The sequence below is a fragment of the Danio aesculapii genome, chromosome 10, assembly GCF_903798145.1.
Source record: "Danio aesculapii chromosome 10, fDanAes4.1, whole genome shotgun sequence".
NCBI classification, from domain to species: Eukaryota; Metazoa; Chordata; class Actinopteri; order Cypriniformes; family Danionidae; genus Danio; species Danio aesculapii.
This window is the reverse complement of record NC_079444.1, coordinates 39,564,418-39,580,571: the sequence shown is the minus strand read 5'-3', so window position 1 is coordinate 39,580,571 and position 16,154 is coordinate 39,564,418. Positions and strand designations below refer to the sequence as shown.

The following is a 16,154-nucleotide window of genomic DNA, read 5'->3' as shown; positions in this document are numbered from 1 at the left end:
TGTGAACTCGTGAAATCAAAAAGTTACGAATTGCCGTGAGATTGTGGTGTATATAAACGGTTTTCTGAGGTCCTCTTTACACTAATACGTTTTCATTTTAAAATGCATACATTTTGCTACGCTTCTGCTTTCCGTCCATACTACCCTGGAGTTTTTGAGCTCCGAAAACGGAGCTTTTTGAAAACGCTGAAGAGGCCGTGGGGTAAAACAGAAACATCTGAAAACGGACGCATGGCTGCAGACATTCATCTATCTGATTAGGGCTTTTCCTCAATATGAAGTAGCCTACATAAAGTTCAGTCTTGCATCCTTTCCTTGTAAGTTTAGACTTCGCAAGTTTGTTGTGGAAATCAAACCCCCGTCAGGTAAATCTTCAAAGGGAACAGTGTACTTTATAACCTCATTCACATCACCCTGGCTATGTAGTTTCACTATCTTAACAATAAAATGATAACATGATATAAGGAACTGCCTATTTTCATTTTGATATTAACTTAACAGACACTAAAAATGTTGAGGCGTCATGTAGCTACATATTTATATAACCATCATCTTCACTATATGCATATTAATAACAAAACGAAGCCAATAAAATTACTGCCTCCTTTCATTTTCAGCGAAAGATACGAAACATACCCCGTCTCTTTTGCAGGACATAATTCACGAGTTCACACTTGCAATAGTTTCAGAATAAGGCGTATTTGGCGTGTTGTCCGGGGAGAGGGCTCTGAGCTCGGGGAAGACACCCAAACTCGAGTTATTCCTCTTATCAGGAAACAGAGAGGAATTGGGATTCGAGCGAAGTATCTAGCCCGGCCCCAGAACGCTCCCCCCGGGATTGTAATGCTTAAGAGGTGAGGTGATGGGGTGGTGGAGGGATGCTAAAGGCGTAAGATGCTGCAGGTAAGACAGCTTTGGTATATATAGGGTTTTGGTCAAGAACTGATTGTATAATAGAATAATTGTCAATGACGTATTAGATACTGAAACTTCTGTGCGTGCTCCTCCCGAAATTTGTTTATAAAACATCACTAAGTTTATACATTATAGGAAATAAAGGCAAGCAAATGTGCAAAATCAGTGTACATGGTTAAATAAAGTAATATGTTAACTTATCTTTGCACTCCTGAGCGTTATCTGAGAACAAGTAATAGATTCACAAGACCAAAGTCGGGGAATATGTCGTTAGATATAGACAACAAGATTAGTTAAATATCACGCTTAACAATTGTAGTGAGATGAGATCCAGCAGCAGATTCTTGATGAACAGTCCAACGTGCACAGCTCTCACCTGGGTAGATGTGCTCAAAGCACCCGCTGACTGCCTGGGGCTCAGACGTCCGCATACGCTGCAGCGCATTGCAAAGTGTGTGTGTGGTCACTTGATGTGAGTTTTCAGTAGTGTAGTGTGGACGGAGAGCTGTTCGGAAACGCTAGGTGAAACGCCAGTGTGGATGCAGATCGTTTCCATTTTAAAACGTTGTTTTAAATCTTTTATGTTCAAATAGCAACATTATGTAAAAAAGTTTTTGCATGGCCCAAGAAATCTTTACATTAGATTTGCAAGAACATTGTCGTAAGACAATTTTTTTTTTTGCAAAAGTTTTGTGTTCCTCTGAGCAAACATGTTCGGTCATGAAGAAAATTTTATGACCAAATTCAGATTCTCAGGAAAACAAAATGATTTGAAAGAAAATGCAAAATAATTTAAAGTTTCCTGAACATTTCATATATTTTTTTGTTCATAACTATGACTCTTTTTTTTCTTTGCTTGGTTTATTGTCTAGAACAGCGGTAGCGGTTTGTAAATCAATTGGTCTCGAGCCGCACAAGAAATTATTAAATATTTCCGTTTTATTTTTTTATCTGAGTCTGAACAATCTTTATTTAAAAAATCCTTTATTTTGAAAAATGACTGTATTCTCTCAGTTACATCTTGGTCACTTGAGTGCCAAAATTTAACCCACAATCAGCAAAATGAGTAAGAAGCAGATTTCTTTGCAAAGGGGAAAGGCCCAGTGAAAGACCCACGAGCTGCCAAGGAATGGATCCGCAACCCATTTGTCAACAAAGAAGGTGTATCCAGCATGTCTGTGCAAAAAGAGAATCAACTGCTGGAGATCGCAAATAATGGCAGCCGTTCACATGTTGCGTCTTTTCCATGCACAAGTTTATTGTTTTTAATAGAGGCGACTGGCCTGTTTGAAACGTTTTAAACATCGACTGGCCTGTTAGAGACTTGGACCAGTGACATTCTTGCTGTGAGGCAACAGTGCTAACCACTGGGCCAACATGCCGCCCTATCAAGGAAAAGGGAGGAGGAGTAGGGGTGGAAGATGACTGAGGTAAGAAACTCTGGTTATTTATAGTTGGTTAGGAATCATCCGATTGGCGAATCATGCATTATGCATCCTCTAGAAAATAGCTTATAAATGAACTTCGCGTGTGTAAAATCAGTTTTAATTTAAAGAAAAATGTGGTTATTGATTACTGATTACATACTGATTATTTTGCAGATCATAAGAGAAGTCCAAGTCCAGTCTAAAATTTCAAAATGACTTTCATTTGAAAAGTGAACTTGAATCTGCAATGAACTCTGTTTAAATGGTTTTGCCAAGTTGCAAATAAAACTGGAGAATATCATAGCAGTTTTCTTCAATGTTTCTCGTTTAATTGAATGCTTTCCTGCCATTTCTTTGTAATTATTTGTTGTAATATTTACATTTACATTTAGTCATTTAGCAGATGCTTTTATCCAAAACGACTTACAAATGAGGACAAGGAAGCAATTTACACAAGAGCAACAGTGAATAAGCGCTGTAGGCAAGTTTCAGGTGTGTAAAGTCTAAGAAGCAAAGCATTAGTAATGTTTTTTTTTTTTTTGAGAGAGAGAGAGAGTACAGTTAGTGGTATATCCAGAGAGGCAGTTACAGATTAGGAAGGAAAGTGGAGACTAAACAGTTGAGTTTTTAGTCGTTTCTTGAATACAGCAAGTGACTCTGTCGTTCTGATGCAGTTAAGGAGTTCATTCCACCAACTGGGCAGATTGAATGCGAGTAATACAATTCACATGAAGGCTAAAATATTAAAGACACCCTTTTCATCATTAGAAAGCAAAGTATATGTTTTATCTTCAATAATTGTATCCTTATAAATGCTGCTCAATAACAAGCCTCAAGATTCGATCTATAGTTACTAACTCTTACCTTGGCGAATATATAACTAATAATGAATTTGCCTGTTTAAAATGTGCATATTCCAAAGATCAAGTCCTTGAAAAGTTGAGCTTTTGAAATAATCTGAAAGGCTGAAAAATTGTAGACAAAAGATTCAGACGGAAGTCTAGCCAAACGGCTTTCATTAAACGAATTAGCATGCGCATTCAAGCAAAAGCCTCAGTGCTTCTCAATTACCAGAGTACATAATGAAGACTTGGGCTTTGGAGATCTGACGTGCAGTCCGTCAGTGCGACAACACGTCCATTTATGAACATTTTTTTTTATTATGCACTCTGTATGGAAAAAGAACATGGTGAAAAAAAGAGAAAGAAACGCAGAGAGCGAGAGTTCCCACAACTCTGCTTTATTAGATTCAGTGAGATTACGCGGCTGTTCTATTAAATCTTTTTTTTATGAGTGTGATGGAGAAATGACTCTCTGGGGTTGTTTAATGGTGACAGATGCGAGTCCTGCAGAGTTCTCCCCCCGTCTTTCCATCCCTCTGTTCATCACCTTAATGTGTTGTAGCTCCCTCTCCTCCTCCTGCAGGACCTCCAACTGTTTCAACACCGATTCTTGCTGGAAGTCGGCTCGCTCCTTCTGAAAGCAGAGAGAAAGTGAGATGATGATGTGCTGACTGCTATCGATTTCAGCCTGTAAACACGAACCGGAGAATTCCAGCAGCTGCAAAAAGCACAGAAATTCCCTTCAAGCTCAGGTCTGATCTGAACCTGGTCAAAGTTCAAGGATGCTGCAGTGCTGTAATGTGATTTGAGAGCTGCGGGCGAAAAATACCTTTATGCTAATGACTCAACAAATTCCAGCAGGAGCGAGTGCTGGGCAGTAATGAGGTCTTTTTTAAAATCCGAATTACAAATTTAAATTGTATTTGTCACATATAGAGTAATACTCTCTTACAGTGCTCTTGGCATTGGTGGGGACATACATCCCTAGAGCGCATGCATTGAGCAGCAAAAATTCTGTTTCGCACTTTTAAAAACACGATTAAAGTACGTAATAATATAAAATAAACACTTAATAATACAAATAACAATCACGTCTCATGCTGCAAAAGTCAATTTACATGGTTTTACTGCAGTCAGGCTTTGAGGAGGTATGAATTTAGAGAAATTTAGAGAGGTGTGTGTCGCAATTTAACAGTTTTATCCAGATTATTGTTTTTTTTAATCATGGAGGCCAAAATCAGAACTGAATTTGGATTAATTGCACTGCCTTAGTTAATAGTATTATGGTGAACTAGTAATGAACTTGACTTGGTGCGCGTGTAGGTTAAGAGTTGATGGAGCATTACTTTATTTTGAAGTGAATTAAATTATTGGTAGGGACATTTCAGTAATTGGTGGGTATAAGTGGAGACAAGTCCCCTCCGTCCATGCCAATTCTATGCATTTGTATAAAATATTTAAAGACTTTCAATATACTTTGGTACTTTAGTTATATGGATAAAACTGAAAGTGTTGTCATAATTTACTCACGCTTCCCAACAGGCACACAACATCATTGTTGTGATGTCAGGTGACCAAAATTCAATGCCTAGCCAGCATCTAAGGACAACGTTATTTAGACGTCTAATAATGACGTAATTGAAATGACGTTGATATTTGGTTGATTTTTGGTTGATTTTTGGTTGTGTTGAAAAGATACCATAATACAACGTCAAGTCAACATCTTAAACCAATGTCATATTGACGTCAAATACTGACATTTATTCGTCAGGAATGGCAACCAAAATCCAACGTCTGATAGACGTCATAGTGGTAACGTTCACACAACGTTATAAGACATCAATATTAGGTTAGATGTAGGTTGTGATGTCAGGTGATCAAAATTCAATGTCTAGCCAGCGTCTAAGGGCAACAATATTTTGACGTCCAATAATGATGTCAAATGACAATGATATTTGGTTGATTTTAGGTTGCGTTGAAAAGTAAATCTAACGACGAGCCAACATCTTGAACCAACGTCATATTGACGTCAAATACCGACATTTATTCGTCAGGTATGGCAACCAAAAATCAACGTCTGATAGACGTAATAGTGGTAACGTCCACACAATGTTATAAGATATCTATATTAGGTTAGATTTAGGTTGTGATGTCAGGTGACCAAAATTCAATATCTAGCCAACGTCTAAGGGCAACGTTATTTTAATGTCCAATAATGACGTCAAATGACCTTGATATTTGGTTGATTTTAGGTTGCGTTGAAAAGTGAAGTAAATCTAACGACGAGCCAACATCTTGAACCAACGTCATATTGACTTCAAATACCAACATTTATTCGTCAGGTATGGCAACCAAAAATCAACAGCTGCGATGTACTATACCAAAGTTGGCGATCCGGGGGTGTTAAAGTCTGTACCGTACGGAAGTTTTCCAGGAGAAATAACAAAACGGGAGGGTGGCAGGAGATAGGTCTGAAATACGTGAGACTCCAGGGAAAAACGGGAGTGTTAGCAGGTATGTTCCTGTGCCTGCTGGGTCTAATTGTTCCAAACCTGTTAGAGTTTATTACTTCTGTTGAAAACAAGAGCTATAAATGTAGGGATTTTTTTTTATACTTTACATTTTTGATGGAAAGTACAGGTTCATAATTCAGAAATGTTACTTTAAATTTTATACACCTACTTATACACAAGTCATAGTGAAAAGAAGCACTTAACAGTGCATTGACAGGAAAAATATATATTTTTTCAAGTACTTAATTTGTGTACTTTGCCCTCCACAAACAGTAGTTACTGATCCTATAACTTAAAAGCGTAGTCAATTTTCTAGTACATAGTAAAATATAAATGCTGTGTCAAAATTATTGCCATTCGGAGTGAGTTTAATTCATGCACAGACACTCGTTAATCTTGTTCATGATATGATGTATTATTATGTCTTGCATTCTATACAAATGCTTTCCTCTCCAGGAGGAGAAAGTGTATTTTTTGTGTTGTGAGAAAGTTATTTATCCATAACAAGCATAATCCAGCACAATAATATATTCAGCAATAGCCTATATTGTCTTGTTATTAAAGCAACACTCCACCTTTTTTAGAAAAATAGGCTCATTTTACATCTCCCCTAGAGTTAAACAGTTGAGTTTTGCTATTTTTGAATCCATTCAGCCGATCTCCGAGTTTGACGGGAGCACTTTTAGCTTAGCTTAGATCAATGAATCGGATTAGACCATTAGCATCTCACTCAAAATGACCACAGAGTTTCGTTAATTCTGTTTATTTAAAACAGACGCTTCTGTAGTTACATTGTGTACTAAAACCAACAGAAAAGTAAAAGCTGTTATTCTTTAGACTGATATGGCGAGATAATTTACAACACAACAGAATACACACAATTTAGCCAATTTTCATGTGGTGTGTGTGGTACGGCAGTAAAGTTTCTTGATTATTACGCTGAAATGAGTGTATAGTTCTTGCCAGCTTAGAACATAACAAAAAATAGCTGACATTTTATTTCTGCCAGCTTTAGTACACAATGTAACTACAGAAGATTCAATCTTTAAATATGAGAATATTCTCTTTAGTCATTTTTGAGCAAGATGCTAATGGTCTAATCTGAGTCAATGATCTATGCTAAGCTAAAATAAAAGTGATCCCGCCAAACACAGAGATTGGAAGAATGGATTAAAAAAATGGTAAAACTCAACAGGTTTACTCTAGGATAGTTTTAAAACAGGCCTATTTTGAAAATAAATTAGAGAGTTGCTCCAAAAAAATAAAAGAAATGAAAGAAATCATCTGCTGTTTGAGCTACAGAATCCGTGGATTAAAAGCATTTGACCTTTCAGACTGGAAACACACGCATAAGCACGCAGACTCATCCAGCTCGACTTTGATGCTCCATAGGAGCCAATTTACACCTGCATTAGAGCTCTTAACAACCAGACGGATGCTAGCCAGATGTAAAGGAAGTCAGAGAGAAGTGGAGAGGGGGATTAGCAGAGCAAACTCACCATCATTTGCTTCATGTTGCTGTGCTCTTCCGGCTCTCTGGCTGCGTTATGATCCTTATGTACAATCTCCACTCGGATGTCATTTTTAGCGGACACGACTCCTTTGAGATCTGGTGGAAATCGTTCTGATTAGACATGAACCACTACAGCTTCCCTTGAGCTTTGACATGATTCTGATTCTGGTGAACATAAACAACACTCACTAGTGAACAACATGCAAGGTTCTTTCCGCAAACCGGGCAGCTAACCCATATGGAAATCTGATAAATGGCAATGCATTCAAATATTACATATGTGCCATACAAGTTTTTAGATTTCTCACATGTAGAATAATGTATAAAACATATGCAACATATATTTCTAAATATTTAAAATGTATTAACCATAAATGTATATACAGTGTGTGTTCATATCTTGCCATACAGTTGAAGTCAAAATGATTAGCTTTCTTTTTTGAAATATTTCTCAAGTGCTAATGGGGAGAATATTTCTGAACAAATTTCTTATTAAATTACTGAGTTCTTTTGTCTTTGCCATGATGACAGAACATAATATTTGATTCGTCCGTCTGCAAATACTAGTATTCAACTTAAAGTGCAATTTAAGGGCTTAACTGAGTTAATTAGATTAACTAAGCAACTTCGGGAACTCAACAGGTTATTGGACAAAAAAAGTGATTTTAAAGGAGGCTAATAATATTGACCTTAATTTTATTTTAATTTAAAAACTGCTTTTGATTTTTATAATCCTGAATGATTGTAGCATGTGAGATTTCACGAACATGGCTCCCATGTCACAGTATCTGTGTCTCATGTCAGAGGCTGCATCCTCCGAAGGATGCACTCAAAGTGCGCTGCGTCATTTGTCTAATTTCAAAAAACTTATAAGGCTCCAGGGGCATCGCTAGGCCCCATTTACTGGGGCACGTGCCCCAGTATAAATCGCTAGTGCCCCAGTAAATGCTTTGAGATACGACTTACTTTATATGCAAGTGTTTTTATTAAGAGTGGTAATTCCAGAATAAAGACGTTATTCTCTATCTGCAACCAAACCAACTCTGATGAAAGCAATGCAGTTTAATCAAAGAACAAACTGAGCATGCACGCAGAAAACACCTGCGCCGCCGCGCGCATCACGCACACCGCTTCTGCTTGGCGCTGACGCGCCGCTCTGCTCCTGGTCCGGTTGTGAACATGCATGCCGAAAAAATAGCCGCGCTGCTCATGCGTTGTAAAACAGGCACGCAGTGAGTTTTGCAAGTCGACAAAACAAAGTGTAAATAATATGATGATGATCTTATTTATACTGCATGGCTAGTTTTTTTGTTTTTGGTATGAAGCAGAAAGGAGGGATGAAGTCAGGGAGGTTAGACTTAATAAACCTAATTTTCGGTCTTGAGACAACAAACAGCAGATAATTCTATAAAACATCTTTTTTTTTATATTCTATTGAATTGTCTATAGAATTTCATACTTATTAAATTAATATTTATGCAAAAGATTTCTTAAATTATCTTAGCATCACTCCAGTCGTGTCTTTAGATTGTTTTCCAGTTACATTTAGGATTAATTTCTGTTATGTATTTAGAATAATAATTGAATAACAACAATAGTACTGCTATTTATTTATAATTATATATATATATATATATATATATATATATATATATATATATATATATATATATATATATATTTGGGGGGGGGGGGGGGGAGGGGGTGCTGTGCCCCAGTAGAGCTTTATGTCTAGCAACACCCCTGTAAGGCTCCATTAAACGGAGCCTCAAAATGCATCCTTCGTTTCACAGGTAATGAAGGACACAACCGGTGGATCCTTCGTGGCCTCGAACGTCCCAAGATTCATTGCGTGCTGATAACGGCAGGACGCTTTTAAAAGAAAACTCCGGATTAAATGTATGAATTAGGATTATTTTCCGTGGATATGTTAACACATGTTAAAAAACAAAAAGAGTATAACATGTCTTACTAAAGAGTACAAAGGAAATATATTTCCAGCTTTTATAAACCTTGTTTTGCCTTTAGATCGCTTAAAGTTTAAAAATCACTTTGAAAAAAGTCATTACGATTTTTATTAGCGCTTATTAACAGCAGTTGTTACGATTTCTAGGTGACGAGATCTGTTCTCTGTAGGCTAGATCGTCTCATTCAAAATTCTCGGTTCGGCCTGTATGGACTTCGAAGGACTCACCTTTGAAGTCTGCATCCTTTGAAGGATACAGCCTCTAAAATGAGACACAGTAACTGTAAGATCTCAGCTGTCATAAAGTCAGACTGAACGACAAAGAAGACGTGCCAAACACGAAAGAAAATGGCCCCGCAGTTTGACGTCATCCACCCGTGACACTTTCACTATCCCACGTTCTGAAATGATTCTCAATATGCTATTGTTTCTCAATATGCGTTTTTCAGCGATCTTGTGTCCTCGTGTTCTCATGTAACGTCATCATCAGCTGCCAAAGTTCAGTTCCAATACTCAAGACTGCAAGAACGGGAGGACGCGTGAAACTTCCCGGATGTGTTCTTGATATCGAGGACGCACCGATGCAGACTTGAGCACCAATCTCACTCTAGAAGTCTAACTGGAGCGAATGGAGGTGGGAAGCGCAGCATTTTATTTAGATTTATTATTAAAGTTCAAAGATTTCACTTATTTATCTCAGGAGTTTCCCTAAATGAGACGGTAAAAGTAAACATCACCATGAACATCTTAATAAAGGAATAAACACATTGAGGGTGTTTATTTGCTGAAAATTGTATTAAAATCTGTTTTATTTGTATTGTGCAATGTATATTTATAATGTTTCTATGCATAGTATATATTTTGAAAAGGGGAAAAACAATAAATCATTGTATGAATGCTGTAATGTTTAAATAATTTTCCATTAAAAAACGAGTGAAGGTCACGTGACCATCAGGAAGAACGCAGCATCTCATTTCTCAAAGGACGCGTTCTCTGTTCTCGCGGTCTACCGAGTTCGTTCTTCCGAGGACACCTGGCAAGTCTCCAGCCAGTGCCATTTTGCAGGTTTGTTTACTTGTGGGAGTTCCATTGGCATTTTCCCGCATGTTGATTCTGACCAATAGAAAAGTAGTTTAGGAAGTACGTTTAATAACATCTGGCCAATGAGTGACGTGGATTTTGTCACATGACTGCATTTTGGTTCTTTTCAACTGGTTCGGACCAAAGCAATCAGTGTGGCGTGAAAAGGACCCAAAATGGCAGAAAAATGCTAGAATGGATCATTTGTTGCCCTTGGTCCGGACCAAATGAACCGAAACACAGGTGTGAAAGCAATCTTAGTTCAGCTTACTTGATCATTTTAAGGCAATTGGTTTCTTAATATTTTCCTAGTAATGTGAACACTAATAAGAAGTGAACACAACTAATTATTTTATATTAGTTATTAGTTATACTGAAGTTTACTTTATTAAGAAGTTATGAATAGAAACTGTAAAGTGAGTTAAGCTCACTTAAATTTGATACACTACATGGAAATTTTAAGGCAATTCGTTTCCTCAATTTTTCTAAGTAAGGTCATCTTATTACATTTTACAGTGCAGTATCTACAAAATGCAAAAAACATAGAAAAGTGTAGAACTTTTCCAGGAGTCACTAGCTTGACAAAAATTACCCCAAGAGTGCAGCAACAACTCATCCGAGAGCTAACAAAAGACCCCACAATGAACTGCAGGCCTCACCTGTCTCATTTAAGGCGAGTGTTCATGACTCCACCATAACTGTTATGCTGATGATACACAGGGCAACTTTTTGAGCAATGTTACTTGGCTACTGTCCTAATGTATAGTTGAATCGCAGTATAGGGGAAGCAATTGGCTGACGGAACTTGCTGAGGAGATCCAGACAGTGCCGAGTGAATGCGGAAGGGAAAACTAACATGGCAGGTGCATGCATGCAGACAAGCACTGTTAAAGTTTAAGAACGCATTTGCTGTGACAATAAACACTCGCGATCGCATGCATAAAGATTAAAGCTGCAGAAAGTGAGAAAAGGGGAAACACATCAGCGCTTGGTTATCTCAGGGACACTGATGGTATGAGAAATTACTTATTTAATTATAAAGGACCGTCACATACCTCAACTTATTCATAATTATGTGCAATATAGAAGACATCTGTGATTTTTGTTGCACTGTCATTGATTATTTTGTGAATTGTTTAATGTGTAACAGCTAGAACATTATTCAGATAATTATACTGTTCATTTGCTTAAATAGTTCATGTAAAGTGCAAATGCTTGCCTCAATGCTGAACGAAATTACTTGAATGTGTAAAATAATAAACACTGAGACAAAGTTTGCAAAGGAAATGTCTTTATTTACATTATATTGTGTTTCTATTTAAGCCAGAATTGTGAATAATGTGTATTTTAGATATTTTGATCCTTTTCTAAGGTTATCAACTACTGTTACTACACTGATACCACTACTACTCTAACTGCTACAGTATTATGTTATTGGATAATTCGATCACTAGTCAACCCTGACAGAATTTAAAAATACAAACGCTGAAACAGCTTTGGAGTTGTTCCCCGTGTCCTCTGTTATTGGCTGAAGCTCTTTCGAGTTAGAATCAGATACTGATGTGTGAATCCCATAATATCTCGACACCCAATAAGTATGAGCAACAATCTTCTTTCTGTAACCCATTTCCCTAATTAGATACCCTATGTCTCACCCAGTTATCCATTTATAGTATTATTTCCCAAAGTTGATCAGCAACCTTGCTCAAAAAGTTGCTCTGTGTGTCATCAGAATAACAGACTCATTGAAGTTATTGAAAATGCTTGACTGCAGTTGTTGCTGCTAAGAGTGGCCCAACCGGTTATTAGGTTTAAGAGGCAAATACTTGCTATGCAGTTTTGTATTTTGTTTTCCCTTAATAGTAAAAACCTTCATTTCAACTTTATCTTTGACTAATATTTAAATTTATTTGATGATCTTAAACAATAAAGTCTGACAAACATGCAAAGAAAAGAAATCAATGAGGGGGCAAATACTTTTTCACACCACTGTATGTAAACCAGCATTTTTGGAATATTTTGAAACATATGTTGCTTTTACTTTATACAGTCTATATATGTGAAATTCAAATATGAACTTGTATGTCATATATATAATTTGCATATATTGCCATTTACCTGATTTTTTAAGGGGAATGTGCAAGAAGTGAGACGAGGGCTTACTTTCGCTTTTTACTGTGCCGGAAATCTCTCTCTGTCTAGAAGAGAGGGACACTGGGAGTGATGACATCACCAGGTGCATGTCCTCTGTGGCGCACGGTCACAACATGCAAAGGAAGCGAGATCACTTGTTAAAAAATGAGGTCTTTACAGTCGCGCTCAGATAAAGTCAGGCTGAGGAGCAGGAGCTGGCCGCTAATGGAGGCAATTTGCGAAAGGCAAGATAAGACAATAAAGACCTCAGATAGAGGAAGACGTGAGGAAGGTGTGGGTGTGCTCTTATCATCGTGCGCTACAGTGTTGAAGAACTACTCAGGATATGTGGCTTGCTGGGCTACAAGCTACTGGTGCCTATAACTACTGTCAAGTCGACTTTTTCTACATGCAGCACTACAGATTGGCATGCAATTTCAGACATTTACATTTCACAATGAATCAGTTTCTGATTTACTAGATTTTTGATTAAAGCATATTTAAACACACTTCTTACATATATGATTTATGTGCAAATACAAAAAATCCAGTATAATAAGTACACTGTAAAAAATGCAGGGTTCTACACAATTTGATCATGTTTTGTCAACACAAATTAAGCTAATTTAACAAATTTAAGCATATTGAACATAAAACAATTAAAATCTTAAGAATTGTGTTGATTCGGCCCATTTTAATTAAGTAGTTTAAACAAGCAGCAAAAAATATTTTGAGTGCAAAAATTTCCAGTATAATACACTCCTTGTGCATAAAATATATGCGCTAATAAGAAAGATATCCAGTACAGTAATTGTCACAATATGTAGGAGAACTACAAATCTGGCAGCAAAAGAACTACATATCCAGTCATGCACCACTCACACACCTGGGCTAGATCCCTATGGTTGCAAACAGACACAGCTGAAGCTGTTCAGGACTAATTACACAGACTATATATACACCTCTCAAACACACACACGTTGCTGAGTCTTTTTATACTGTAACGTGAACTGGACGCTGACAACAGGGGTGTGGATCCAAATGCAGGTTTATTTAGCAGAATGATCAGGCAAGCAACGGGGCAAACAGATGTAAACAGGAAAGTCAGAGTCGTAGTCAAATATCAGGTGAATGGTCAGTACAGGCAGGCAGCAGGCAACATAAACAAACAAAACAAAGTGAGGGTCAAAAACAAGGCTAGGCGAGGCAAGGAAAACATGTTGTATTGTTTACGTGACAGTATAACAAGACTCACCAACATGTGTGTGTTTGAGAGGGTTATATATATATATATATATATATATATATATATGTGTGTGTGTGTGTGTGTGTGTGTGTGTGTGTGTGTAATTAGTCCTGAACAGCTTCAGCTGTGTCTGTTTGAAATCATGGGGATCTAGGTCAAGTGTGTGAGTGGTGCATGACTGGACATGTAGTTCTTTTGCTGGCAGATTTGTAGTTCTCCGTTCATCTGCATGGGCTAGATCGCTGGTGACTGTGACAGTAAGTATATTTATAGTATAAATATATTTTAATTAGGGCTGCACAATATTGGAAAAATCTAATAATGCAATATTTTATTTTTCTGTGATGAATTTTGCGATAAGAATAATTTCACAAGATTTGAAAGCTTCAAAGTTTGAAAAGCTATGAATAGCGGTTTTCTGGGGAGTCAGTACCAGAAAAGAATAACAGCATTCAGGTAATGAAATTGAATAATCACACCACAAAAGACTTGTTTCTAGTCTAAATATATTGAAAAAATCTTAGATCAAGTACAAATATTGTTAGATTATTAACTTATAAGTTAAAATTTAGTGTTTAACAAGCACAATTATCTGCCAATGGGATTGGTAAAATGATCTTGTTTTCGATTTGAAATGTACATACTGTAATTAGACTAGAAACAAGACTCAAATTCAAAGTAATAAAAACTTATTTTTTTGTGTTGCATAAATCGCATAAATTCTGTATGAATACAGTAATAAAATACAATTCTTTAGCTTCTGGTCACCTATAATTCAGAGTGAACATTGCATATCTTGTGATGTGACTATTGCGAATGCGCACATTGCGATATCGATGCTGAAACAATATATTGTGCAGCCATAATTTCAAATATATGTATATTTAAATGCACTCCTTACACATAAAATACATGCACTAATATAAAAAATCCAGTGTAAGTATATTTCCAGTATAATAAGTATATTTAAACGCAGTTCTCACATATATAATATTTCTGCTTATTAAAAAATAAATATCCAATATAAGTATATTTGCAGTATAATAGGTGTATTTAAACAATCTTTACATATACAAAAATATGCACCAATAATAAAAAAAATCCAGAACACTCTTAGAAATAAAGGTACAGGAGCTGGCACTGGGGCAGTATCCTTTTCAAAAGATACATACAGTTAAGTCGAATTATTAACCTCCCTAAATTATTACCCCCCTGTTTATTTTTCTCCCCAATTTCTGTAAACGGAGAGAAGATCTTTTCAACACATTTCTAAACATAATAGCTTTAATAGCTCATTTCTATTAACTGATTTATTTTATCTTTGCCATGATGACAGATCATATTTTACTAAATTTAGTGTAATTTTACTAGGATAGGGTAATTAGGCAAGTTATTATATAACGATGGTTTGTTCTGTAGACTATTGAAAAATATATATAGCTTTAAGGGGGCTATTAATTTTGACCTTAAAATGGTTTTAAAAATGTAAAACTGCTTTTATTCTAGCCAAAATAAAACAAATAAGACTTTCTTCAGAAGAAAAAATATTATCAGACATACTGTGAAAATTTCATTTGTCTGTTAAACATCATTTGGGAAATATTTAAAAAAGAAAATAATTCTTTAATAGTCTTGATTTCAACTTGTACTTGAAGGGTCCATAATGGCACCTCAAAGGTACATTTTGGGTATATTTGAGCACTAAAATGCACCTTTGAGATACCACTGTGGACTTTTTGGGTACAAATAGGTATCTTTTGAAAAGGTGCAGTGACAGCTCCCGTACCTTTATTTCTGAGAGTGCATAACGTATATTTTCATAATAAGTATATTTAAACACACTCCTTACATATACAATAAATGCACTAATTTAAAGGAAAATCCAGTATAATAAGTATATTTCATGCATAAGCATATTTAAACCCATTCCTTGCATAAACAATATGTGCTAATAAAAAATCATTAACTTTTTAATAACATATTTTATTAACTAAATGGTTAATTTAAGTCAATTAAAAATATTTTTGAATGATAATCTTTCAATTTTAAAACAATATCCAGCAAGGATGCATGAAATTTATCCTGTATAGATAATTCATGTTTTTAATAATAATTTTACAAATCTTTTACTTAAATAAACTAAAAGTACATGCATAATTTATGATTTATTAAATAATTTTCCATTCTAAAACAATATCCCACAAGGATGCATATCCTCCATTTATTACTAACTTTTAAAATATTATAATAATAATAATAATAATAATAATAATAATAATAATAATAATAATAATAATAATAATAACAATATTTTTATTATTATTAATAATAATAATAATAATAATAACAATAATAACAATAATAATAATAACAATATTATTATTATTATTAATATTATTATTATTAATAATAATAATAATAATAATAATAATAATAATAACAATATTATTATTATTATTATTAATAATAATAATAATAATAATAATAATAATAATAATAATATTATTATTATTATTATT

The 16,154-nt window shown here is 35.5% G+C and overlaps 1 protein-coding gene across 1 annotated transcript in view; it reads right to left on the bottom strand.

Moving 5' to 3' along the window:
• The window catches only part of kirrel3a (kirre like nephrin family adhesion molecule 3a), a 366,127-nt gene that overhangs the window by 7,361 nt on the left and 342,612 nt on the right, over positions 1-16,154 (bottom strand). Inside the window, exons 13-15 of the mRNA XM_056467134.1 lie at positions 12,420-12,503; positions 7,197-7,306; positions 3,732-3,818 (exon numbers count right to left, since the gene is read on the bottom strand). Coding sequence (XP_056323109.1) covers positions 3,732-3,818; positions 7,197-7,306; positions 12,420-12,503 — 281 coding nt within the window. The remainder of the gene's footprint in view (positions 1-3,731; positions 3,819-7,196; positions 7,307-12,419; positions 12,504-16,154) is intronic.